The 26,838-nt window shown below is 40.2% G+C and overlaps 1 protein-coding gene across 3 annotated transcripts in view; it reads right to left on the bottom strand.

The window, feature by feature from the left end:
* Positions 1 to 1,824: 1,824 nt before the first annotated feature.
* The window catches only part of LOC131692460 (A disintegrin and metalloproteinase with thrombospondin motifs like), a 571,945-nt gene continuing 546,931 nt past the window's right edge, over positions 1,825 to 26,838 (bottom strand). For 2 of the 3 annotated variants that reach the window (XM_058979518.1, XM_058979517.1), the window contains exons 9-14: positions 22,373 to 22,499; positions 22,133 to 22,297; positions 21,836 to 22,067; positions 21,663 to 21,763; positions 21,263 to 21,474; positions 1,825 to 2,890 (exon numbers count right to left, since the gene is read on the bottom strand). In XM_058979518.1, the coding sequence (XP_058835501.1) occupies positions 2,778 to 2,890; positions 21,263 to 21,474; positions 21,663 to 21,763; positions 21,836 to 22,067; positions 22,133 to 22,297; positions 22,373 to 22,499 (950 nt within the window). In that variant the 3' untranslated portion in view covers positions 1,825 to 2,777. The remainder of the gene's footprint in view (positions 2,891 to 21,262; positions 21,475 to 21,662; positions 21,764 to 21,835; positions 22,068 to 22,132; positions 22,298 to 22,372; positions 22,500 to 26,838) is intronic. The other variant, XM_058979519.1, reaches the window with a different exon arrangement.

Below are 26,838 nucleotides of genomic sequence, written 5' to 3'. Positions count from 1 at the left end.
GCATACTGTTTTGAACATAACACTCGGGGAGAATCGCGTCGACTAACAATCGGGCCACTATTGACCTTTCTACTCCAGTTAAAAAAGAAACAGAGCCGAATTATTTCGCGAGGAAAACAAAAAAAATGCACTGCAAAAACCGGTTGAGGTTGGGTATTTCGTGAGGCAAACAAACCAAACTCCTTTGGTTTGACTTCGTATCTGTGGTTGTAAATGAGCTGTCAGAAATCATAATATGAAAGTAAAAAGCTAGTACTTACAGTATATTATGATGTTGTTTGCTTCTTTTTGCTCCTTAACGAGTTATTTAAGGTGGAAGTTACACCAAAAATATCGCAAAATTCGGAATATCTTTTTAAATTCAACAGATAGGAAGTAACTATGTTCGGCAAAAATATGTGTTTCGATACCGCACAACTTTGATTCCAGGTAGGAGAATGTCTAAAAAATCATGAAAAAACTAATTTTAAGGGGTCTTTCTTATAATATGTTCCATAACTTGCAAACTATTAAAGCTATTGTATGTTCAGCAATTTATTTTGTAGTAGCATTTGCAACAACTTTGCCGAAGACACAAAGTCTCCATCTCAATTAGTTCGGAAAATAAATTTCGTATATTACTTATAAGTGAATTAATCACTGGACGGTATACTCCTGTGGATGCGTAATCATAAGGGCAACAACTTCTCCGAACAAACTATACTTCTAAAGTTAACGGTTTAGACGATATTAATTTTGAACACGAAAACAACGTTTTAAAACACTGCGGTGTACGCGCTACCTTAGTCAACATAAAATCACCAATCCCGGTGAAATCTGTGGTCGTATGCTGACAGGGTTTACACAGATGCGGCTCTTTCTATACCAGTCAATGAAAACTGGCTGCAGATGTTGGAGAAATATTAAATCGAGCCAATCAAACGAAATATCTTGAGATCATCCACGAAGGACAGTCTTCAGCACGATATGGACATCATTGAAGTACAGCAGAAACATAAACAGTATCAGGTGCCTTCCATGAGGTATTTGTTGACGTTAAAGTAAATGTGAGTACCTGGCAATCTCTCTCGTGAGGTAGGATCGAAACAACTACAAAAAATATTGATTAAAAATATTTGCCTTTTAGTGATTGATATATCGTTGATGGTTGATCACTACATTCCATACTCTGTATTATGTAGGATATTATAGGATGTTTAAAACAGAAGGTAAGTCGATGCCAAACGTCCAGGCGTGAAGTCATGTTGATCATCACTAAAGTCTTGATGTTAGAGAGCCTTATGAGGTTCCATAATGACCAGCTCGAAAATCTTCAAGATAGCTGTCAATGAAGTTATTCGATAGTTATTAACGTCTCTCTTAATTCCCTTTTTATGGATTGGAAACATGTTCGTGGATATCTAGCAATCCAACTTAAGATCAAAATATGCCACTGGCAAGAGATGCTCACAAGATGGGAATAAACGGAGTTACCAAAACATCGATGTAATTTTTTTAAAGTTTGGAGGAACTTCGCTGGGTCCAGCATTGAATAACGATTTAAACCAAGAAGAAACTCAGGTAATTATCGTTCCATTAACATCGATAGTGCTCAGAGTTTGGTCCACGACCAGAATCGGGTAAATTTATTTATGTTGCGACCAGAATGGATCAAGCGAATCAGCCTTGGATGAGAAAAACCAGGACAAATCAAGACTAAGATCAATTTAGACTATGTTGATAGGTTATGAGGCCATGAGTTGCTATATGTATTACGTATAGGGTTTGGATTGTGATTAGATCATATTACTACACGGAATGGCAGCCCTTATTCAACAAAAAGTATCAAATGAAAGTTTGTTTTATTGATTTGTATCGATAGATTTAGCAGTTTTCAAGTAAGCGATGTGTGTATTGTTTGAGTATCTCAACTGAACCAGACGTATCAATTGACCGAAAATGTGATGAATATCATCCGTAATAAATAGTTACAACTTGTTAAAATAGGTTGCGATTTGCGGTTTGATATTTTTTTATTTTTTTTTGCTAGAATTTTCTGAAACATTTATTTCTGGTTTTGAACTCATCTTTACCACTTAACCACTAGGCTGTGGTTGGTCAATTCTGGGTATGTTTTTTTTTTGGCTGAACATCCTCAGCCGATCTATATTGTGTCGATTGTTTCGTTTACTCACATTTGTTGTACGGCTTTCTTAAGGCACTAATTTGAAATTGATACATAATTTATCAAAAATTATGCCACGTTTCTTAATACTAAAATAACTAACAATAAGACTCTTTACACTACCTTGCATTCGAAGTTATAGTTCTTTCGCCTATTTGCACAATTGGATATCACATTGTTTTGAATGTTTTGCTTCATAATTTAAAGTATGTTTTCTTCCATCACTCATCACTATTCGCTAATTACTCGATTTTCCTCCTACATATACAATTATGTCGTCTTATAGTGTATAATTTTTGCTTTACTTTAGTTAGTCCTACACGAATGGTTTGGAAATGTGTGATGCTGCGCGTGATATGTGAAAACGTTGAATGATCTTTCACCGATACTCGCTTCCTGTCGTACGTTTCCGAAAGGACATTATGTATAAGTAGGTGGTGGTTGAACATAGAAGTTGAAAAAAAATAGTAACAGACTGGATCTCTGTTCACCTCGCGGTATAAAATGCTATCATACAATTGTGGAGTCTCAGTTAGCAGCCAGGACTCGGTCAGTCTCCGCCGTAAATTAAAGCCTATTTTGGATTGTTTGTGTGATTTGTTTTTCCTCTCGGTCACTGCTGATTGCTGACGATTTCCTGCTGCTGCAGCTGCTCCTTCAGATGTTGTAATCGCTTTCGTTTGATGGCATTCATGAAATTCTTGTATCGTTGGTCCTCATCATCCACTGTTGGTGCGATTTACCGATGGAAGCAGCGAAAAGAAAAAGCGAAAAAGAAAGAAAAAAAAGCATTTCATTAGGTTGTATTGAAGTGTTGAACAAGTTATTGGGTCCACTAAATGAGAGTAAATGCAGTTTATATAGCGGTAATGTACGAGCAGTATTCTACATGGATATTAAAATGAAAATAGTTTCAAAGATGCTGCATAGCAGTTGGCGGTGAAGTGTCTAGGTACTACTGATTATGGAGTGTGAATGCGAGTAGCACTAAAAGATAAAGAGATACAATGGCTACGTTTCACTACGGTTCTGTGGTGAAAATGAGTTCCGAACTAGAAGCGAGCGATACTGGCTTGGGGAAAGTTTAGAGTAATCATATTATTATCAGTAGATGGAAATATTTTGAACAACATGACTGAGGAGATACAGTGCTTTCATGCATAGGTTTTGTTGGTTTGAAGTATTATTTGATATTATAGTACTATCTAACTTACAAAGCTACAATGTACACATACTCTTAGTTTGGAAGCACAATGCTTCACTCACGCTACTTTGTTGTGATTTTTTACATATACAACCTTATATACATGATTTTGTTTGTACCTAGTAGTTAATGCATTTTTACTCGTTCTAAGATAATTTACACAGCATATTTACAAAACAGTAACCGGTTTGCTTTTATCTTGGATTTGAATCTAACTTGCCTAGCGAATTGCCGAGATTCGAAATATATTCATTGGGAATGAAACGATTCTTTACATATTTGTTAATCCTCTAGTAAGCGTATTATTATCTACATTTAGGCAAGCGCCTGAAGCTTGAAGACAATTTCGCCTGCATTTCAGAGCGTTCTACGACTTCTGGAAGGTTAACGCAAAATATTTTTTTACCAATAAACTACCAAATTTCTAACATTTATTTATATGCCATACCTAGTAGTAATTAAGGTTTTATGTCAGTTTTATCACAACTCATAAATCCTGCATTGCATTAAAAAATAAATCGTTATAAAACTTCTATCGTCACTTGATTAGAGAATGTTCTCAATTTATATTTACATTTAGGCGAATTTAACAACACAACTTCGTCTACACCGGAAATGCATTGGCCATTATCAATGCCACGCCTATTAGACTATTTCAAAACTCCTTGATAATTTTCTTTAGAAACTGTCACTTATAATGGTGCTTCACAGAACATGGAACTCTTTAACCTCACTTTGTTGACAGTTCAGTTAGCTTGTTTATATAGACAGATTTTTTTCGTCCACCACAGTACAAAATATTGGGTTCAAATTGCTTCTACATTCTAACACCCTGTAATAAGATCGCTAAACTGTTATTTTTTGTTTTGACGCGAATAATGGGACACCATATGAATTAATTGCTCCATAGCTCATTTTGTACAATTCGGTTCCTCTCGCGGACTGATTCCAGCATACCGAAGTCACGAGTTTGGGGTTTTTCAGTCGTGAATGAGTTAGAAGCGGGCGTCGTTAACTGAGTTGAATGCTTCCAACTACGGTAACTGTCAAGATCAAAAATGATCCTGGAAGACTGTCTAGTTACCTGTTACGCAGTGGCGTAATATCGTGGGGGCTTTGGGGATAAACCTTTTCCCCCTCGAAATATGATGATGAAATTTAAAAAAAAATTGAACATGTTCAACAAAAATATGCCTAATATTTTAAATGGAATGCTCAAAGTTTCATTTGCAAAAGTTAACTTGCGAGAATATTTCTTTGTAGTGAAAATTGGCGGCAGACCTCGACACCTACCTGTCGGCTCGTTGTGGAGGCTAGGTCAACCACTAGATTGGCAACACTTCTAAGCACAGGAACGAGTGAAATAATCGGTCGATTTGATTACACTTTTAGTGCAGATTACAAAATAGTTCTTTTATCAGTGATACCTCAGTGAAAAATAAAATTCTCACTGTATGCGGAATAAATGAATTTATAGTGACCTAAGAAGTATATGTCATAGAAAAACATAAATTTGTGTTGGCTCTAGTGATTTTTCCTAGGAACAAAAGAGTGCAATACATATATTTAAGCGCAAGTGGTAATGACAAGAAGAACTGACAGTTTGTTAGCCAAAATTGTCATCCCAATCCAGTGTTGTGATAATTAAATTGAATTACAGCAAGTTATTTGTTATTCCCATTATTTAGTGATTTATTAAATAACACATAGTGAGAGAATAATACAATTCGAACAATATATACAAGTCGATTTATCATTCACTTAAGCATGCAAGTCTCAATATTGCAGGCAATAAATATAGCTTGCATGAAATCAAATTTGAGCAAATATGGAAATTGAAGCGGAAAATTACCAATATGATCAGTTGCAAAGTCGATCACTAGACGATGTGGCTTCATGTTCGTCATCAATCCTAAACTCTCCCAAGCAGGGTGAGCCTGCTGTAGGCGAAAAATTGGGTATGGAGGATAAAGATGTTTCTACAAACAAAGTAGAGTCCTGTCGACTCAAATCGTAAAAAGTAGCGAGGATGAAAAACAAAAAGCCTTACTACTTTTACGTGAGCAAAGAAAAGAAAAGTACCTGAGTGGAGCAGCAAGAAAGCGATTCAAAAATCTACTTGAGCTAGGGGTTGATAAAGAAGCCGCTAGAACAATAGCTAAAAAATCGCGTCACACTACAGGAATAGGAGAATCAGAATATATAAAAAGGCCTAGCTATCTTGACTCCTCCAACTGCAGTGACGGCAATCCTCAACCTAAAAGGAAAAAAGAGTGTATCGTCTCTGCAAGGGGTCGAAAAGAGTCGATCAATAAACGGTTGGAATCAGTTAGAGCCAATACCTCTGGGAATAAAGAAAGCCCGTCCACTTATAGTGAGGTAGTAAAAACGTTTAAAATAGGTATACTACCAAAAGATTACCCAAAAACTAAGTACACTACAATTAATTTGGAACTTATCGAAGAGTCCATTTTGGCAAAAGTGGTTGAGCAAAGACGGGAACAATTAAAACCAAAATTTACAAACTGTAAATTCAAATCTGGGTTTATGGTTATAAGCTGCCTGGACAGATACACTGCAGATTGGCTTAAAGCTACGATTTCTTCGTTGAACCCTTGGGATAATGCTGAATTGGTAGCGGTGGACGAACATGATATCCCAAAGCCAGAAGTCATAGTAGTGTTCTTCCCAAAAAGTGCTGGAAACGATAACGAGACGATTCTGGCACTAATCGAGAGCCAAAATGATTTAGACACTGAAAAATGGAGGATTCTCAGACGAAAAATAATAAATCAACATGCGCAATTAGTAATGTCTGTAGATGAAACCTCCATGCAAAAAATTATAAGAGAGAAGTTTAAATTAAACTATAAATTCGGACAGGTCTATCCCAAGAAGATTGCTCCAAACCACTTCTTGAAAAAAGAGGAGCCTGAACAAGGTGATCGAACACCAAAAGACACCGAATCAGAAGCGCAGGGGAAATCTAACACCGACAGTACGGAAATAAGAGAACCGAATACGAACACTAAGGAAGTAGAAAAACGAGACACGAAAAGGCCTCAGATGCTCCTAAGAAAAACAAAAAGGCAATAGAAACGGGTAAATCATCCAACCACGAGGATCGTAAGAAGCCTCAAAAACAATAACAAAAAAAAGAAGTAAGCAAATAAATAAATAGAAAATGCATAAAACTACAACATTTATTCAAGCGAATCTGCATCACGCGAAAGGAGCAACTGGAATCCTTTGTCGCAAATTCGAAAAAGAAAATATAGACATGGCTTTTATCCAAGAACCATGGGCTTTAAAAAACAAGATTCTAGAAATATCTACACAAACTGGCAAGATAATCTTTGATGATTCGGAAAATACACCGCGCGCGGCTATTCTGGTAAGTGCTAATGTTAACTTTACACCAAGTTGAATGGGCGATTGATTCCTTTGAACCATTCAAATCTCCGAGTATGGATGGTGTACTGTCAATAATGCTACAAAAAAGCAAACAGCATATTATTCTACACCTGACGAAAATGTTTAGGCTAAGTCTAGTACTAAATTATATACCTACGAGCTGGAGACAAACAAGGGTAATATTTATACCAAAAGCTGGGAAGCGCGATAAATCACTTCCAAAATCTTTAGCTTGACCTCCACATTTCTAACAATAATGGAGAAAATGATGGACCTACACATTAAATCAGAATATTTGAAACAATCTCCACTGAGCAAGTTTCAATTCGCATATCGAAATAACAAACCAACAGTAGATGCGTTACACATGCTGGTCGGAAAACTGGAGAATTCTATCGTAACAAAAGAAATTTCACTGGCTGCCTTTCTCGACATAGAAGGAGCTTTCGACAATGCATCTCATAGCTCAATGCGGAATGCTATGAGGAAGCATGGGTTCGATATCTACACAATAAATTGGATCAACTCGATGCTTATAAAACGTGAAGTAACTAGCACGCTTGGAAACACGACACTAACTATGAAAACAAATAAGGGATGCCCTCAAGGCGGAGTTCTATCGCCCTTATTGTGGTCATTGGTTGTAGACGAACTATTGAAATCATTAACTTAAATGGGATACGAAGTGATTGGATTTGCAGATGATGTTGTAATCCTCGTGAGGGGAAAATTTGACACTGTTATCTCAAATAGAATTCAATCTGCATTAAACTTCACTTTGAAGTGGTGTAAAAAGGAGGGCCTGAACATAAATCCCTCCAAAACAATCATAATCCCATTTATTCGAAAAAGGAAATATTCTTTATCAACACTTTTGTTCAACGGAACAGTAATTGAATTGTCCTCTGAGGTAAAGTATCTGGGATTGATACTAGATAAAAAACTAAACTGGAATGCACACATTGAGCAGGTTATAAGCAAGGCAACTAGTGCTCTTTGGGTGTGCAGTAGAACATTCGGTAAAAAATGGGGTCTCAGATCTAGTATGGTTCACTGGTTATACTCCACAATTGTCAAACCAAGAATAACATATGCCTCGCTAGTTTGGTGGCCTAAAACAAAAGAGACATCAATTCAAAAAAATGAGTGACATAATTTGACACATACGCACATACATACACATACACATACACACATACACACATACATACACACATACACACACATACAGACTTTTTCCGATCTCGACGAACTGAGTCGAATGGGATATGACACTCGGCCCTCCGGGCCGGGATTAGTTTGACGTTTTTCAGAGTGATTGCATAACCTTTCTATATGAGAAAGGCAAAAAGCTAGGTAAACTTCAAAGGCTTGCTTGTGGAGCGATAACCGGTGCCATGCGAAGTACTCCATCGAAGGCACTAGATGCAATGCTGCACCTCCTTCCGCTTCATCAGACGATAAGATTAGAAGCAGTAAAAAGCGCATTGAAAATAACTCGTCATAAACAATTATTATCTGGAGAGTTAACAGGACACCTTGCGGTTCTAAAAGATTTCCCTATAAATAACCTTGTCATTACAAACGAAGACTGGCTACAGGTAATGCCGAACTTTGAAACTCCCTACAAAATTAATGAGTCTGAACGGTCAACCTGGGAACAAGGTGGCCCTATTCTCCGTCCAGGCTCAGTAATTTTCTACACAGATGGGTCTAAAATGAACCATTTGACGGGAGCTGGTGTTACAGGACCAGGAATAAACACTAGTATTCCCATGGGATACTGGCCGATAGTTTTTCAAGCAGAAATATATTCCATTCTAGAATGTACCTATGTATGCCTGAAGAGAAGGTACCGGTATGCAAATATCTGCATTTTCTCAGACAGTCAAGCAGCACTAAATGCCCTAAGGGCTCCTACATGTCGCTCAAAACTAGTATGGGAGTACATCCTTGCACTCCGACAATTGGCGGAGAAAAATTAGGTCAATTTGTACTGGGTTCCAGGACATTGTGGAGTTGCAGGGAATGAAAAAGCCGATGATTTAGCAAGAAGGGGGTCTTCCACTAATTTTATCGGACCAGAACCATTCTGTGGAGTCTCATCGTGTGCCCTCAAAATGGAGCTGAAAAAGTGGGAGATCACAGCTATAAACAACAATTGGAGTACCATAACTGGACTGCGACAATCAAAGAAATTTATTTCACCTAACGATAAAAAAAAAGCCTGGAGTTGCTTAGATTAAATAAAAAAGAACTATGCATTATCACAGGACTACTCACAGGACACTGTCCGAGTAAATATCATCTTATGAATATTGGTAAACTTACAAACGATATATGCCGCACCTGCGGATCAGAAAGTGAAACATCACAGCATTTGCTCTGCGAATGCAGTGCACTGATGCAACGCAGACTTAGAGTCCTCGGTAAAGGAACACTGGAGCCTTTTGATATTTTGACTGCAAATCCCAAACAGGTAATAAACTTCATCCGAAGTGTAGTGCCTAGTTGGGATTTCAATAAAGACAATCATTCATCAATAGTGATATGTCATAGTTGATAGTACACTTAGATTAAGGAAGGGGCATAACACAATAGATCTAAATATTGATCGCAGTGGTCCGTCTCCAACAAAAAAAAAGAAGAAGGTCAACCACTGAGGACTACAACGAGCAGATCACGGCGAAGCGAGGAGATAAATGGCTCCTGGTATCGTAACAAAACTGGGAGCTTTTTGATTCACGAAACGGATATCGGTACCGAGAGAAACTCCGCCACATCATGTAGTCCTTGACTGACGACGAACATGGACTGGAGAGTGTGCGAGAAGTATCCCCATAGCGACCACAAGGCGATTCGCTACCGCATCGGCCAATGGAACCCCCCTACGGTACGGAAAAGGACGTGGCTTCGGCGGACAGCGGAATCAAGTACGTTGATGTGGCTACAGGTAGACGCCAATCTCTGGGGACGCGTACTGAGTCGCCATGACGAAGATGAGGGCCCGTCGACACCAGCTGAAATATGCCCGGGTAAGCTAAAGATAATCGTTAGTCATCGAAACCGTACGGCGAAGAAGAAGGAGCTAACACAGCCGAGCGGCAAGCGACGAACGACGAGCTCAAAGAAGCGTCGAAGTGACTAAAATCAAAGAAAACCCACGGTCCGGATGGCATACCTACCGTGGCGCTGAAAGCTGCGATCCTGGCATATGCGGACATGTTCAGGATGCTACTGCTGCAGTATTTAGATGATGGCTATTTCCCCGAAATGTGGAAAATACAGAAGCTGATGTTGCTGCCAAAGCCAGGGAAATCACCGGGTCATCCAGCCTCGTATAGACCAAAAGAGTAAGCCAGATCCTGAAGAGCTTCTAGAATAGAGTACTGCTGTCCGAGACGAACAAAGGGCAGAAGACAATGCGAATCGCAGCGGGCGTTCCTCAGGTCTCCATTCTCTGTCCAACTCTTTGGAACGGGATGTACGACAATGTGGTTGCCCGGGAAAGTGAAAATCGTGGGTTTCGTGGCCGACGTGTCACTAACGGTGATGAGTGAGCCACTTGAAGAAATGGAGGTGTCGGTGACGGAGACAATAGATGCGATCGAAAGCTGAATGAACGGGGCCAAGCTGAAAATAGCTCACCACAAGGCGGATGTGTTGTTGGTCAGTAACTGCAAAGCAGTTCAGCGGATACAGATCACCGTCGAAGGGCATGTGATTACATCGAAGCGTGCACTGAAGCAATTGGGAGTGATAATCGACGACGACGACGGTTGAGCTTCAACAACCACGTTGATTACACCTGCGAAATGTTGGTCTAGTATCTAGTGTTACGTCATCGATACTGCGATATGGGGCTCCTGCCTGGGATGCGGCGCTGAAAACCAAGCGGACCGCGAAAAGCTGAACAGAACGTTCCGGCTGATGGTCGTACGAGTTGCGATTGTGTACCGGAGGCAGTATGCGTTATCGCCGAGATGATCCCTTTCTGTATCACCCTGGCGGAGGATATCAAGTTCTACAATCAATGAAACGTCAGAAACGTGGGGAAGATGATGAGAATCGATTCGATTTTGACGTGGCAGCAAGAATGGGTCAATAAAGAGAAACAAAGTGGACCTATCGGCTCATGCAAACTTGTCGACGTGGGTCAATAGAACGCACGGAGAGATTACCTTCCATTTGAAATAGCTCCTACCGAGCCACGGCTGCTTCAGGAAGTATCTTCATCGGTTCGGATACGCAACGTCCCCACTGTGCGCGGAGTGCGAGAATGTCGAGGAGACACCGGAGCATGTGGTCTTTGAATGTCCGAGGTTTGATGCGACGTGCAGGGAGCTACTTAAAACGTTGATAATGTTGCCTACAGAATGACAAGCGACGTAACGACGCAGAACGCAGTCAACAGAGTTATGAAGTAGATCATGACCGTTTTACAGTGGAAACGGTGTGATGAACATCGAGCAACGGTTTCGGGAGATCAATCACCGTCAGGAACCTCTCCGCAGGAATAAGCTAGATCCACCGCCAAGGACTAGTCGAGTAGACTGCAACAGAGCACCGAGTATGAGTCGTCGAATCGCCAGCGAACCGGACGCCAGAGCGACCACAGCATCTCACCGGTTATTCCGATAGAAATATAGCGAAAACCAAAGTAGAATCGGTGTTGGGAGAACTTTTTTCGCCAAGGAACTCTCCGTCAGTGTAAGCTAGATTCACCGCTGGGGACTAGAATGAGTAGACCGCGGCGAGACATCACCAGTCGCGGGTTATCGGGGCACCAGTGAACCGGACGCATTGCTTCGCCGGAATCGCCGAACTGATCTCGGTACCTAGCTGATTGGCTCGGTTTCGGGAGAGCTTCTCTCGCCGGGGAACTCTCTGTCGGAGTAGGTCCGATCCATCGTCGGGTACTAGACCGAGTAGTTCGCGAACAAGTTGAGGAGCTGAATGGCTCATCTAGGAAGTAGTGCTAAATGGCACAAGAAGAGAAATTATCCGATCACGGAGCAAAAGAGCTTAATAAGTTGTGGTACTGAAACCAAAGAAGAATCGGTATCGGGAGAACTTTTTTCGCCGGGGAACTCTCCGTCAGCGTAGAGTCTGATTCACCGCCGGAAGCTGGACTGCGTAGACCGCTACGAGACATCACCAGTCGCGCCGGGGTTCCAGCAAACCGAACGCTCTACTCTACCGGAATCGTCGAACTGACCTCGGCACCTGGCTGGTTGGCACGCATTGGAACTTCTCTCGCTGGGGAACTCTTCGTTGGAGTAGGCTAGATCCATCGTCGAGGACTCATAACAGTTTTTGCAACCGACCGAGACGGTTGTGCCTCCAGGTGGAAGGTTTTGTTCTCGAGAGAGTGACGGAGTGCGAGACGCTGTATGCGTTATTGTGGGAGAGAGAGAGAGAGAGAGAGAGAGAGAGAGAGAGAGAGAGAGAGAGAGACGAGTTTGTTAAGTGTGAGTCGACAGTTGATAGTCGGAGGCGTGGTCAACGGCATCCTCGAAAAGTGGTGTTTGAACAGCAAACCGCGGGTAGACGAATTTGCCTACCGCGGTGGCAGAAATCGACAGTGATCGTTCCTGTACACGCAGAAAAAATATAGTGTATTGGTGTGGTCGGGCAATTCTAATCGACGAGAGGGAAGCGTCACAGGTAGACCCATTTGCTCTATTTGTCTACCGCAGAAGTGGTACGACGAATAAGGAAAACAAGTGGCACCGAAAAGTGCCGCATCGACAGTGGGATTTTCGCAGCAAGCCACAGGTAGCCACATTTGTCTACCGAGGTGGTGGAAACGGAGAGAGCGCGCTTGTGGTGGTGATACCGACGAGCAGCTTAATCGGAGAGAGTTTTGAAGTGTTGCAGGTAGGACTATTTCTCTACTGAAGAAGCAACGCGACGAAGAAGGACAGCAAGTGTCACATTGTCAAACAACGGGCACCGAGTTTACAACGTAACACATGAGGTGTGTTCTATCGGTGTCTTCGTCACCTAATAGATAGCAGATAACAGGTATATTTTTCATTCCTTTTTGTGATAGTTTTTCTTACTAAGTAAAATGGATGAAGAGATGGGAGAACGAGTAACAGACCCTCCCCCTAAGCCTTATGCTGAAAATGTAAATCCGACTAGAATTAAAATTTACCCAGAGTCGTCAACGGGACCATGGATTGTATTTATTAGGCGTAAAGCAAAGGCGCTAAATATCATTCAAATTTCTAAAGATTTGACTTCGCGATTCTCGGATGTAAAAGAGATCGTCAAAGTTAATAAAGATAAAATACGCATTGTCGTTGGTAGTCTCAAACAAGCCAATGCAATTGCTTCTTGCGAGCTTTTAACGCGTGAATATAGAGCGTATATTCCTTCAAAGGAAATTGAAATTGATGGGGTCATCACAGAATCGAGTTTGACTGTTGATGACTTAGTTAAGCATGGAGTTGGTCGTTTCAAAGACACCATACTTAAAGACGTAAAAATACTTGAATGCAAGCAATTGCATTCAGTATCACACGAAGGAGATAAAAAAGTTTATCGACTGTCTGACTCATTTCGAGTGACTTTCGCTGGGTCTGCGCTGCCCAACTATGTCATTATCGATAAGATTCGTCTCCCTGTTCGCCTTTTTATCCCTCGTGTAATGAATTGCCTTAATTGCAAACAGCTTGGCCACACAGCCACTTACTGTTCCAATAAGGCACGGTGTGGCAAATGTGGGGGTTCTCATCAAGAGGATACATGCAATGAAAATTCAGAAAAATGTTTAATGTGCGGAGAAAACTCACATGAGCTCCCTGCATGCCCCATTTATAAATTGCGTGAGGATAAAATTAAACGATCCTTGAAGGAGAGGTCTAAGCGCTCCTATGCAGAAATGTTGAAAAATGCTACCCCTAAACCCATCTTCTTAGAAAACACTTACACATCTCTATTTTCGGAACAGTCTGACTCTGACGGAGCGTGCGAAGGTACATCATTTGTTTTACCCGGAAATTCCAGAAAAAGAAAACAGTCTTCTTTTCCCAAGCTACCAAGAAAGGGCCTTAAAATTTCTCCACCAATAGATAAACTGCGCCCAAAACCGAAAAATTCCGATTCAAAACCGAAATCAATTCCGCCCGGTTTTGGGAACGTACAATCCAAACAGAACACCATTACTGGTAATAATAAAATTTCGACTTCCTCTGAGCCTCAGCCAGGGGTAGGATTATTGAAATTTTCTGAAATTGTTGATTGGATTTTTAAAGCATTCAATATTTCTGAACCACTAAAGAGTATACTTTCAGCTTTCCTCCCAACAATTAGAACATTTTTAGAGCAGCTGATTGCTCAATGGCCCATCCTTGCAGCGATTGTATCTTTCAATGGGTAATTCACCTCCTCCAATGAAAGATTCCATCACTGTTTTACAGTGAAATTGCAGAAGTATCATACCTAAAATTGATTCCTTAAACATTTTACTGCATAATTTAAAATGCGATGCTTTTGCTCTATGTGAAACATGGCTTACCTCAAACATTAATTTCAACTTAAATGATTTCAACATTATTCGCCTAGACCGAGACACCCCGTATGGAGGAGTGCTTCTAGGAATTAAAAAGTGCTATTCTTTCTATAGAATTAACATCCCCTTGTTTGCGGGCATCGAGGCTGTAGCTGTCCAAACGAACATTAAAGGCAAAGACATGTCTATCGCTTCTATATATATACCTCCCAAAGCTCAAATTGGACAACGTCAAATTTTTGAGGTAGTGGAATCCATGGCTGCTCCGCGTCTGATACTGGGAGACTTCAACTCGCACGGAGTATTGTGGGGTTCCCTCTACAATGATAATCGATCCTCTTTGATATGCAATGTTTGTGACGAATTTAATATGACAGTTTTAATTACTGGCGAAACAACACGCATCCCCAGACCTCTTGCACGTCCAAGTGCATTAGATCTATCTCTGTGCTCGACATCACTTCGGTTAGATTGCACGTGGAAGGTTGTACCTGATCCTCACGGTAGCGATCATTTGCCAATCGTTGTTTCAATTAACAGTGAATTAGGCCTTACGAATTCAATCAATGTTCCTTATGACTTAACACGAAATATTGATTGGAAAACATACGAAACATTAATTTCCACTTCTCTTGCTTCGACAGAAGAGCTACCCCCTACCGAAGAATATGAATTCTTAGCGGGTTTAATTATTGAAGCAGCAGAACAAGCCCAAACGAAATGCAATCCTGGAATGACAATAAATAGACGGCCCCCTAATCCTTGGTGGGACAAAGAGTGCTCTGATGCATATGAAGCTAAACAAGTTGCCTACAAAGAAATTATGAAACAGAAAGGGGGTATACGTGAGAACTTTGAAAATTATTTTATTTTGCAAAACAAATTTGACAGTATACGTCGTGCCAAAAAATCTAGTTATTGGAGACACTTCGTTAATGGCTTGTCAAGAGAAACATCAATGAGTACTCTTTGGAACACAGCCAGAAGAATGAGGAATCGAAACGTGACTAATGAAAGCGAAGATTTTTCGAATCGTTGGATATTTAATTTTGCCAAGAAAATTTGTCCCGATTCTGCTCCTGCGCAGAAAATTACTCGCGATGCTCCCACAAGTAACGATTTCATAGATTCGCCTTTGACAATGATGGAATTCTCAATTGCACTCCTCTCATGCAACAATAATGCTCCGGGACTAGACAGAATTAAATTCAACTTGGTGAAGAATCTGCCTGACCTAGCAAAAAGACGCTTGTTGAATTTATTCAATAAGCTTCTTGAGCAGAACATTGTCCCGTACGACTGGAGACAAGTGAGAGTTATCGCTATTCCAAAACCGGGAAAACCAGCCTCCGATCATAACTCGTATCGACCGATTGCAATGCTATCCTGCATCAGGAAATTGTTGGAAAAAATTATCCTACGACGTCTCGACAATTGGGTTGAGGCGAACGGCTTGCTATCAGATACCCAGTTTGGTTTTCGGAGGGGAAAGGGAACGAATGATTGTCTGGCGCTACTTTCGTCAGAAATCCAACTCGCTTACGCAAAAAAAGAACAAATGGCGTCTGTGTTCTTCGACATAAAAGGAGCATTCGACTCAGTCTCCATTGATGTTCTCTCGGAGAAGCTACATCAATGTGGTCTTTCACCGATATTAAATAATTATTTATACAATTTATTGTCAGAAAAGCACATGCATTTTTCATATGGCGATTTGGCGACATTCAGAATAAGTTACATGGGCCTCCCACAAGGCTCTTGTCTAAGCCCCCTTCTCTATAATTTTTACGTGAATGACATTGATAATTGTATTGTCAGCCCATGCACTTTAAGACAACTTGCAGATGATGGGGTGGTTTCTGCCACAGGACCAAAAGCTATAAATTTACAACAACCATTGCAAGATAGCTTGGATAATTTATCAATTTGGGCTTTAAAGCTGGGCATCGATTTCTCTACGGAGAAAACAGAGTTGGTCGTTTTCTCAAGGAAGCGTGATCCAGCTCAGCTTCAGCTTCAGTTGGTTGGTAGAACGATAGCCCAAGTCCTGACTTTTAAATACCTTGGAATTTGGTTCGATTCTAAAGGCACATGGGGAGGCCACATTAGGTATCTAATAACGAAATGCCAACAAAGGATAAATTTTCTGCGAACAATAACTGGATCATGGTGGGGTTCTCATCCAAGTGACATGATAAGATTGTATCAAACAACAATACTTTCAGTAATGGAATATGGGTGCATCTGTTTTCGTTCAGCTGCGAACACTCACATTATTAAACTGGAACGGATACAGTATCGTTGTTTACGAATTGCCTTAGGTTGCATGCAGTCGACCCATACGATGAGTCTTGAAGTACTAGCGGGAGTTCTTCCTTTAAAAGACCGATTCTGGGATCTCTCTTCTCGTTTACTTATTCGATGTGAGGTTATGAACCCACTGGTAATTGAAAATTTTGAAAGACTTGTCGAGCTTCAACCCCAAACCAGATTCATGACAGTGTATTTCAATCACATGTCACAAGAAATAACGCCTACTAGGTATGTTCCCACATACGTCAATATACTAGATACTCCTGAATCCACTTTATTCTTCGACACGTCCATGCAAGCAGAGATTCGCGGAATTCCGGATCATCTACGCTCGCGGGAGATCCCTAAAATATTCACAAGTAAATATCAACACATAGACTGCCTTAAAATGTTTTACACTGATGGGTCACGAATCAGTGAGGCCACTGGTTTCGGTATTTTCAACAATAATTTTTCAATTTCTCTCAAACTTGCAGAACCCGCCTGTGTTTATATAGCGGAACTAGCAGCAGTTCACTATAGTTTTCAAATAATTAATACTTTACCCCCGAACCATTACTTTATCCTCACTGATAGTCTCAGCACAATTGCAGCTCTACGCTCAAAGAGGATTGATAATCACGATCCATTCTTTTTGGGGAAGATACGAGAATCTCTGAGTAACCTGACAAGAAAATGTTATAAATTTACCCTAGTGTGGCTTCCCGCCCATTGCTCTATTGCGGGCAATGAGAAAGCTGATAATTTAGCCAAGATTGGTGCACTAGATGGTGAAATATATGAAAGACCCATCGCTTACAATGAATTTTATAGCGCTTCTCGACAGAGGACACTTGCTAGTTGGCAAACAGCTTGGGACAATGGAGATATGGGACGATGGCTACACTCAATTATCCCTAAAGTATCAACGAAGGCATGGTTCAAAGGATTGGATGTAAGTCGGGACTTCATCCGTGTGATGTCTAGGCTCATGTCCAATCATTATACTTTAGATGCGCATCTCCGTCGTATTGGGCTCGCTGAGGGTAATCATTGTGCTTGTGGAGAAGGTTACCATGACATTGAGCATGTTGTTTGGTCCTGCACTGAATATCGTGAAGCCAGATCACAATTAGTAGATTCTTTACAAGTCCGAGAAAGACCAATCCATGTTCCTGTTAGAGACATCCTGGCGTATCGCGATCCTCTATACATGGAACTTATCTATCATTTTCTAAAAACAGCGTCTGTCAAAATTTAATTAAATTCATCTCCTCATACTCTCATCCAAGGCTAATCATTCACCAATTAAAGTGTCCTAGAATATTTAGTTTTTAAATTTAGACAATAACAGAAAAAAAAGTAAATAAATACACCCGAAAATACTAGATCATTATGAAATACAACAATGTAAGGAAAAAAGCAAACAATAAAGTGATTTCAGTGTTAGTTTTAGACAAAGTACTAGTATAGTTAAAATTAGTCTTAAGGATTTTTGTAACGTGCTATGTAAAAAAAGAAACTGGCGTAAAAAGCTTTTGCAAATGCCGTGTCAAATAAACGTATGGAAAAAAAAAATCGTCGAGGACTAGATCAAGTAGTTCGCGAACAAATCGGAAGCTCAACGAAGAAGTGGTACTAAATGGCTCAAGGGAACTGAAGGGCTCAGTAAATTAGTCTATTAGTCTGAAGTTTGCCGCCCAGATTATCCTCGTAGGGGAAGAGCACAAATTCTAGACCCACAGCTAGCTTTCCTACTACCATACAGAAATTGCGACGTAATGTGGATGGTCGAAAACTGGTAGTGTGTCGAGGATGGGTGCTGTAACCGTATGGAAAGAACTATTTAAGAAGTTGGATTGGAGTGTGTGCTGTGCACATAAAAAAATCTCTTCCCGAAGTAATGCCATAAGGTAATGCCGGGGAGGAATCAGGTTCCGTGCAAGATTAGTTGTATTAGCGGGTCGGGTGACTACCCAAACTCGTTCCTTGAGTTGTTGGTTTTTGTATATTTTTTTCCTGCTCAGATTGCTTTTGAACATTTTTTCATGCATTTACAAAAAATATTCATATCCTCGCCCGGAAAAAATTTCTTTCTGCGCCACTGGGGTAGACGAGCCCGCATTCATCTCATTAGTCAGGATGTCACACTATTTCGTTGATAACTCGGTCAACTGTCGCTGGATTGCGCTTAAATAGGTATCAACATCTTTGATTCGTTCATAAGAACTCGGTTATAGATAGGAATTTTGTCTTGGACCATTCCGCTTAGTTACCCAAAAAAACACGGGTTTTCTCTAAAATATTCCTACAATTATCCGTTTCAAACTCGCGAGCCTTTGCTCCAACACTTCAAACCGAACGTGATCTGGTTCATCCGATTTATCTTTCACTGCATATTTAGACGCTTTATTGCACCGAAATCACGTTCCCTAACAACTTGATGGTTTGGATATTCCCGATCTTCCGGTGCAATCGAGATTCGAAGCCTAGACACAAATCTGCTGTCAGTTACAATATTCTACATACTATTTGCAGCTCAAATACACTATTTGTATCAAAATTCTTAATCTAAGCGCTTCTCTAGGTTCAGTGATTCATTCGTTTGAATTGTCGGGGAGCTGTGTCAACGATTTGTCGCTGATCCATATCCGGTTATCCATGCGTATTTTATCTATGTACAATTGATCCTTTGATCCAAATCCATGTGGCTTTTCGAGGCACCTTTTGCGTTCCAATCCTTACCACGGTTTTATACAATATATTTCTACTTTACAGGTTAATAAGAAAAGTTAGGCATATTAGTATGTACTGTAGTGAGTTTCTACCGTGTTTTGGTTAGTTTGTGTGGAAAAGTGTTAGTGTTATTAGTAAGAAAGAGCAGTAAAATCTGTAACCAATCAAATTAATTTAAATATTGGCAGTTAGCAACCGGTTTGGTTTTATGTCGTTCTATTTTTTAAAGTGTAATATATTCCTCAAATCAGGCATATAATTTTTTATCTCTCTCTCATTACATTTCAATACACTTCAAAAAAGAAAACAACATTAAATTAAATAATTAATATTTATCTGGTTAGTAGAAACGTAGTCAGTAGACAGTAGCTTTTTGGTTTGTGTGTAGAAAGTAGTAGTTGTAGAAGTAGGTAAAAGTAGTAGTGTTTAGGTGAGAGTAGGTCAAATAGTCCAAAGATTCCTTGCTCCGTAGAGTAGTTGGTAGTTGTATGTAGTTAGGTTTAGTATTTGAAAAAATAAAGAACAGTTTGAATATTTGCAGCATGAAGTCTGAAGGGATCTGCTTCTAGAACGAATGACGGGAACACTATCGATGTTTATGAAATAGACAATTCTACGGGAAAGAGAAAATCGTCAATGTTTGAAAGACAATCCACGAGGTAGTTGTGGAAGAGGTAGTTTTCAGAAACTGGTAATCAAAAGTACGGGAAACAGTTTGCAAGAAAGATTGAGATTCAATAGTTCGGAAGAAAAATCAACAAGATGCAAATTCTTACCCGTGGTGCGTCATATGTAGATGTGTGTAGTGGTGCAAGTCGAAATGTTTCTCGTGTTCATTCTATGTGACTTATAAAATGATATTTTTCGTAATCCCGCGAAAAATACTTTGTTTACTAATTGCTCTTACTTCACTACGATAATTTAAATAGATGGCAGACTTTTTTGCTTTTTTGTTTTCGTTGGGGGCAAGAGATGTGTGTTCTCTGGACAGCTGAATGTTAGGATAAAAAATTTGAACAATTGTCATAATTTCGGTTAGTGGTTGGTAGAATCCCAAACATAGATAAGAGAGAACAGAGTAAAGATGGCAGCACCATGTAGCGCAAAAAAAATCTTAAAACAAATTACGTAATATAACATAGTTCAACAACAGAAGAGAACAGAGTAGTGCAGAGTAGGAAAGCGGTAGTGAACACACACACATTAAAAGGAAAACAATTCAAACATTTTGTTGCTTGTCTGTCGAAAGGAGTAACGTTCAATAGAACTTAGCGGCGCTGCCTGGCGCAATAATTGTTCAGTTGGCTAGCATGGGTTCGAGTCCCGGTTACTGACCGCGTTTTTGTTCGTGTTCATATTTTCTTTACAATCTATGTTGTTTATCCACTAGTGCTTCCGAGTCCACCACCGTTCGTTGCTCGATTCGGACTGAGCTGACTGTTGGCCCCTACGTAGTTTAACGCATAGTTTGGACCTTTAGTTGTGTGCTTAACGTAGAAGCTGAAATTGTACGGATTTCGTGTCGTCGTTTGAGCGATCCGGTTGAAATACACATCAAACACCGGGTGATAGGTGGGTTTAGGTTTGTGCGTTGTTGTGGTGGTCGTGTGACCGCTATCGAAAGCACTATCACCAGCAGCAGAGCGGCTTTGTTGGTGTTGTTGCTGTTTGCTGTAGTGATCGCCCCGGAACGGGGACTGTGTGCTGGTAGTGGTCGTCGTCGTGGTGAATGGAGTGTACGGGCTCTTGGTTGAGCTGAAGGTATATCTACTGAACACGTACGGGGTTTTGGTCGTTTTAGTGCCGTGATTGTCAGTATCGATTGTCGATTGTTGTTGCGGCTGGTTGTGATTATCGTTATTGTAGTTGTTATAATTATTACCGTTATCGTTATAACTAGAACTAGTAGTAGGTAAAATACTATGATATGTACTCGTGGATTTGTGGTTGAAATATTGGTAATAGTTCCTCGTCGAAGTCGGTGGCGGCGGTGGTGGTGTGCTTGTTGTGGTGGTGGTGGTGGTTGTTGTTGTGGAGGAGGTTGTCGTTGTTGTGGTGCTGGCAGTGCTGGCTGTTGTAGACGTCGTGCTACTAGATGGTTCACTATAATCTTCCTGTTGACCCGACTTGTCGTCATAGTTATATCTAGAGAATTTGAGCCGTTAAAATTTACACCATTGGTTTGTTTGATGGCTGATATTCACATTGATTTTGTTATCTAACATTCATGTATACTACAAATCTTTAAAATCTTGTTTGTTCCCTACTGCCCTGAGATTGTATGGACGATGTGAACTTTGACAAACAGGTAAAATATCAAAAACTAGACATACTTAACAGCTTGCTGGTTGAACCTCGCGTACGACGGCGTATGTTGCGAGTAGTCTGGAATTATGTTCTCATGTTCGGCTACACATCTACCATCCAAACAGTGCTAGAATGACAACAAAAAAAATTATTGCTACCAACTCCATCCCATGACACTAAGCGTTGCAGTTGCGTTTACTTGTCCATCACCGCAGGTGGACCCTTCGGCGGCGGGTCGGTATGCAACGCAGTACCCGCTGGCTGAGTCAAAGCAGAACAACTGAGCGCAAACTCGTTCATCCTTGAAACAGGCCGAAGTCCCACGATCTCGACGGCACTGTGCGTCCAGTGTCATTAATGTTCCAGGTAGGGCCCGACCCAGCGCCTCGTCTTCGTGAGGTGGATTGTGTAGGCAACTTGCGGTGTCACCACTGGAAGGATATATGTTCAGCGCATTAAAACTATAAACTTTTGGTCCAAAATAATATCAACTCACTTGAGGAAATGATGAAAGCTTTGAACACTGCATGGTGACCAGCGGAAGCCCCGATCGGTATGACGCAGATCGGACATGATGTAACCATCCTCCCAGCGGCACTTTTCCGCTCCCGGACCTCCGAGGTAGCTCGGTGGCGGTGATCCGTCATGCACTGCCCCAAGCCTGTGAAATATACAAAAAATTCTCAGTTCAGTTTCTGTGGGGGTCCTGTCGAAACACAAACGAATGGAAACGTACAAATGACCAACTTCATGGGCTGCCACAATAATACCGCTGAAACCGCCGGTATCCTCGATGATGGCAACGCTGTTGACCTTCTCCAGCCGCTTGTTCACGACGCAGGCGCCTCCGACGTATGCGAAGCCTGTGGGGTTGAGGAGGACGACAGACACGAAACAAGAGGGCCGTCGGTGGTGAACCGGAATAGAACGGGACGTATTTTAGTGGTTTAGTCGGTGGAATATATACATGGCAAGAGACGAGTTTTTCAGAGGAGAATGTATTTGTTCTATTCTAATGTTTCAATGGGACAGCGGAGGCGAACGTACAATCACCGTACTACTACTAACAACTTATTCACTAAATGTGGTTGGGTGGGTGATTCACTGTTATAACGTGCATTGGAAGTGTAATGATTACTACATGACAGGACATACCGGATGTTAGTTGTGCTGCAAGGTAACAGCATGGGTGAAGCATTAACACGAGTTACTAGTATCAGGATTCGCTATACGCTAAGCGTTACTTACCGATGCTCCACAAAGCAACTAGCTAATATACTACGGTTTTATTATCTACAGGTTATGCATATGAATTATGTTTCTAGAACTATTTCATCAAATGGGTAGTCAGCTAATGAGATTCACAGTTATAATAAGCTTGATTTCAGTTTAGTGGTAGTTTTGTAAGAAGGAAATATGTCAAGTTTGAGACTAGTCGGTAAAAGAAATTTTACGAAGGTCGCTAAGAACAGCTATATAGTTCAGCTGTTGTCTGTTAAAAGATGTACTTACTGGGAAATTGAAAATTTTGAAATTTAGTGAGTTTTAAATCGTTGCAGAAGAAAAATATTTTTTAGGAAGAAGAAGAGCGAAGAATGAAGATATATTGATGAATACTAACGATAAATTGAGTGTAAATGGTTGAGTCTAAATGATTGAAGAATAAAGAAACTTTAGCACTTTTGCAAGCTACGAAGGTTTCGTTACGAATTTAATCGTATTGGGTTTAACATTTTTGTAGCTGATCTTTTTTCTATTTGCCGCAGCATTATATTTTGGTTTTCACATGATGCAGGGTGCAGCACCAGTGTATTGTAAGACGATAGACTGTATTGAATTCGAATACGCTAACTGGCCCTGCTTAGACCATCCGGGCGCCTGGGCACAATTAAATTTAGGGGCCCGGGAATTTAACGGTTGAAGAGGTATATTTTTCAAGACACTAAAAGAGATAAACGTAGATTTTGTTATCTTTGAAACGAATATATTGCACCGCAGTATGGGATTTGTATGTGCCATATCTGTTTTTAGTATCAAGGTCAGGCAAATAAAAAAAAACGAAGAATATATATAATTGCTGAGTATTCACCCTTTCTCTCAAAAAACGCATAGGCCAACAAAAAATATTGATATCTTGGTTGTTTGAATTAAATGAATTCTGTCCCCGAGGTATCTGCTTTCAGAAACATTTTGCTTCAGGTAACGTTTCCATGCTAAAAGTATAGCTTTCTCTACTCTATTTTCTCTTAATAGATAAATCTATGCTTTTATTTTGATTTGGAATGTGTGCCTGCTCTATCAGGAAATTTTACAAACCTCAGTTGGAGAACCTCAAAACGTAATCTTCAGAGCAATTTTCTGACGATATTTTTATTCATACAGCTATATATTATGAAGAGTGTGGTAACATACCTTCAAAGTGAATGGGTTCGTTTAATTGGGTCTACAGCTACATCCAACTTAGGTTGGTACGCTGCCAAATCTATTATCGATATCTAATTGACAGTGTCCAAATAAGCCAAGCTCCAAACCGACACTTTGCCTCGCCTGCCCACTCAAGCCGTCAATTCCAATCCTGAGTCGGCCGCCAATTCCAATTCTAAGTCGGACGGTTTCTGTCCGTCTACTATCAAAACGTTCGAGGATTGAGAACAAAAACTCAGAACTTCTTGCTGGCGCTTTCCTCTTGCGATTATGATGTTATTGTTCTCACAGAAACCTGGCTGCGTGCCGACATATATAACTCTGAACTTTCAATGAACTAAACAATCTATCGTTGCGATCGCAACTCTTCCTCTAGTCAACTACGTCGCGGAGGTGGCGTTCTTATTGCGCTGAAAAATAATCTCACCGGCACTCTAATAAAAATGCTTGGTTTTGAATGCTTGGAACAAGTTATTGTGCGCATTTCACTACCAAATAGCGCTCTATATATTTGTTGTATATATTTGCGGCCGAACAGCTGTCCAGACCTGTACAATGCCCACTCCTCTGCCGGTCAACAAATTATGGATAAAGCTAGTAGCTCAGACAGTATACTCATTGTAGGTGATTACAACCTTCCCCATCAAAGATGGATATTCGACGATGATCTTAAATGTTACCTGCCTGAAAATGCCACAACCGAACAAGAGATAGCTATCACGGTAGGGCATTGCAAAAAAAAAATTTTTTTGAATTCTCGAAGGCCCCCTCTCTCATATTGTGACAAATGTCAAAGTAAGCTCAGATGCCAAATTTCACATCATTTGGACAATTTTAGACCCCCGCCCACTTCGCTTGAAATTTTTTGAAATTGGTACTATGGGAAAATATGGAGGAAAAATACATTAAATGCAATAACTTTTGAAGTAGCAATCAGAAAATTAAAATTTATACCTCTTTTGGAAGAAAATAATCTTAGTATTTGAATGGAGATTTATTTGTTTCTAGAAAAATACGGGAAAGTGGGGTACTGGGTCATTTTGGCCCCAAAATCCCCTATTTTTAATGATTTTTCTGCTCCGTGATGCAAATCATACATATTTTGTAGTTTTTCTAATGTGAAAAAATCTCAGAAATCGAACGGAACCCTTTTGACCTTAGTCCGAATACGAGAAGTTGGGGTTAAATGGCCTTTTGTCATTCATATTAAACTTCATCATTTTCTCGTGAATATATCTCTATTATTCTTCACTCAATTTTTATAACTCTTAGGATTATAACAAAAATAGATTCGTTACCGGTAAAATTCAGGAACATCAAATTATCTGACACATAGTGTCGATTTCACATTTTTATCATAAAATCGCACATATTAACTCCATTTAACAACAAAATTCTTATTTAATTTACTACTTTTAGTGTAAAATATGCTTAGGGATCACATGAGAAAAGTTTCATTCCTGGAAAAATAGGGGAAGTTGAGGTATTAGGACAAATAATGAAAAAATTAGATTTGTAGAGTAAATATCAAAAAGTTTGATGTTTCTGAATTTTACCTTTAACGTTTTTATTCTTGTTTTATTTCTCAGAATTTTATACGTTCAATAAGTTACATTTTATGAAAATTGATTGAAGAATAATAGAGATATATGCATGAGAAAATGATAAAATTTAATATGACTGACAAAAAGCCCTATAACCCCAACTTCTCGTATTCGGACTAAGGTCAGAAGGATTCCGTTCGATTTCTGAGATTTTTTCACATTAGAAAAACTACAAAATATGTATGATTTGCATCACGGAGCAGAAAAATCATTAAAAATAGGGGATTTTGGGGCCAAAATGACCCAGAACCCCACTTTCCCGTATTTTTCTTGAAACAAATATATCTTTATTCTTATTTATTTAATATTAAAATTATTTCCTTTCAAAAGAGGTACAAATTTTAATTTTCTGATTGCTACTTCAAAAGTTATTGCATTTAATGTATTTTTCCTCCATATTTTCCCATAGTACCAATTTCAAAAAATTTCAAGCGAAGTGGGCGGGGGTCTAAAATTGTCCAAATGATGTGAAATTTGGCATCTGAGCTTACTTTGACATTTGTCACAATATGAGAGGGGGGGCCTTTGAGAATTAAAAAAAAAATTTTTTTGCAATGCCCTACTATCACGGAAATGATAGTCGCTGGGGGACTGTGTCAAATCTTTCGATCTGGCATTCGGACTCTCGATCTGGCATTCATGAACTACGCCGATTTAGTCGAACATCTCGAGCCTCCGACCTCTATACTCAAAGTGGACGCTCACCATAAACCCTTCGTGCTGAGGTTTAACATGTAAGTTGAAACAGAAGACGCTTTTACCGAACCCGTCGACGGTCTCAATTTTGACTTCAATCGCTGCAATTTTGAAGAAGTGTCTGCGGCCTTCGATGCTGTTGACTGGTTCGATCTGTTAAGTGGAAACGATCTGGATCATGCTGTCGCGGTGTTCTACGGAACTCTATACGAGATACTACACCGCATAGTTTCTAAGAAACGTGTCAACAGAAAGACGGACTACAAGTATCCGTGGTGGAGTTCCGAGCTTCGTTGTCTACGCAACATTCTCCGAAAACATCGCAAGCGTTACTTCCATCACAACCGACCGACGAAAACAAAGCTGTTCTTCGCCGAACCGAGCTTCAATACGAAACAGCTCGGAATAGTGCATTCGGCGAGTATATAAGTCACGTCCAAAGCAACCTTCGGAACAACCCCTCGACGTTCTGGAAGTT

Source organism: Topomyia yanbarensis, chromosome 3 (genome assembly GCF_030247195.1).
Source record: "Topomyia yanbarensis strain Yona2022 chromosome 3, ASM3024719v1, whole genome shotgun sequence".
NCBI classification, from domain to species: domain Eukaryota; kingdom Metazoa; phylum Arthropoda; class Insecta; order Diptera; family Culicidae; genus Topomyia; species Topomyia yanbarensis.
The sequence above is the reverse complement of the archived record's forward strand: the minus strand, read 5'-3'. Positions and strand labels throughout refer to the sequence as shown.